Source organism: Camelina sativa, chromosome 16, assembly GCF_000633955.1.
Source record: "Camelina sativa cultivar DH55 chromosome 16, Cs, whole genome shotgun sequence".
Taxonomy (NCBI): Eukaryota; Viridiplantae; Streptophyta; class Magnoliopsida; order Brassicales; family Brassicaceae; genus Camelina; species Camelina sativa.
In genome coordinates, this window is record NC_025700.1 from 23,125,437 (window position 1) to 23,126,415 (window position 979).

Here is a 979-nt window from a genome sequence, read left to right on the forward strand (position 1 = left end):
AGAATCAGAGTGTCAAAGGTTACGGATACTTGTCAGAAAACGGTTACCAGGACCAGCTGCTCTGTCAAAAATGAGGAATGAAGTAGAAATGCTGGGAAGGAGAAGAGTCAATGGAAGCCCTAACAGTCCGCTGATTGATTCCGAAAAGATCAATAACCTCTCTGAGCAAGTATGCTTACTGGAAGAAGAGAACAAGACTCTGAGGGAAGCCTTAAACAAGAAAGTCAGTGAGCTTCAGTTCTCAAGAAATATGTATTCTCGAACAGCGTCTAGACTACTAGAATTCGAGTCTCATGTTGAAGAATCTTCTAAAGGCACAAACATTGAGCCTAGACGGAGAAGCAATGTGTCCTGTGAAGTCTCTATTGCATCACTATCTGAGTTTGACAATGATGATAAAGTTAGCTGTGCTGAGTCTTGGGCTTCTGCTTTACTTTCAGAGCTAGACAATTTCAAGAACAAGAAGCAAATGGGCTCGAGTTTGGTTGGAACCCCTAAAGCTTCAGAGATGAAACTAATGGATGATTTTGCTGAAATGGAAAAGCTTGCTATGGTTGCAAGCACAATCGACAACCGACCTGGAAGTTCTCATATTTGTTCTTCTGATTCCGTTTCAGCTACTGGTCCGGTAGAGAACGAATCTAATGAAACTTCATCAGAGACAACAAAAACTCCTGGAGAAGATTATTCATTAAATCCTGTTGTATCTCCCCAAGATGATTTAATGAGTAAATTACCTCAGTCTCTTCATACCGTAGTGAAAGCGATAATGGAGTACAAGCGTCTTGCGCAGAGAAACACTGATGAAGCACTTGAAGATATCAGAAAAGCTTTGTCAAGTGTAAACCATGAGGAGACTAAAAATCTCACTGTGGATGATAGACCAGATATGGAGTGTGATATCAGCAAATCGATTCATAGTATCATTGAAATTATCGAAGGAGTCAGCTTAAAAGATGAAAGTCATGTGTCCAACGGA

The 979-nt window shown here is 40.6% G+C and overlaps 1 protein-coding gene across 1 annotated transcript in view; it reads left to right on the top strand.

The window, feature by feature from the left end:
* LOC104753945 (filament-like plant protein 7) overlaps positions 1-979 on the top strand; it is a gene marked incomplete at its 3' end in the record, with an annotated part of 4,094 nt that extends 3,115 nt beyond the window's left edge. The window contains exon 5 of the mRNA XM_010476121.2: positions 51-979. Within this exon, the coding sequence (XP_010474423.1) occupies positions 51-979 (929 nt within the window). The remainder of the gene's footprint in view (positions 1-50) is intronic.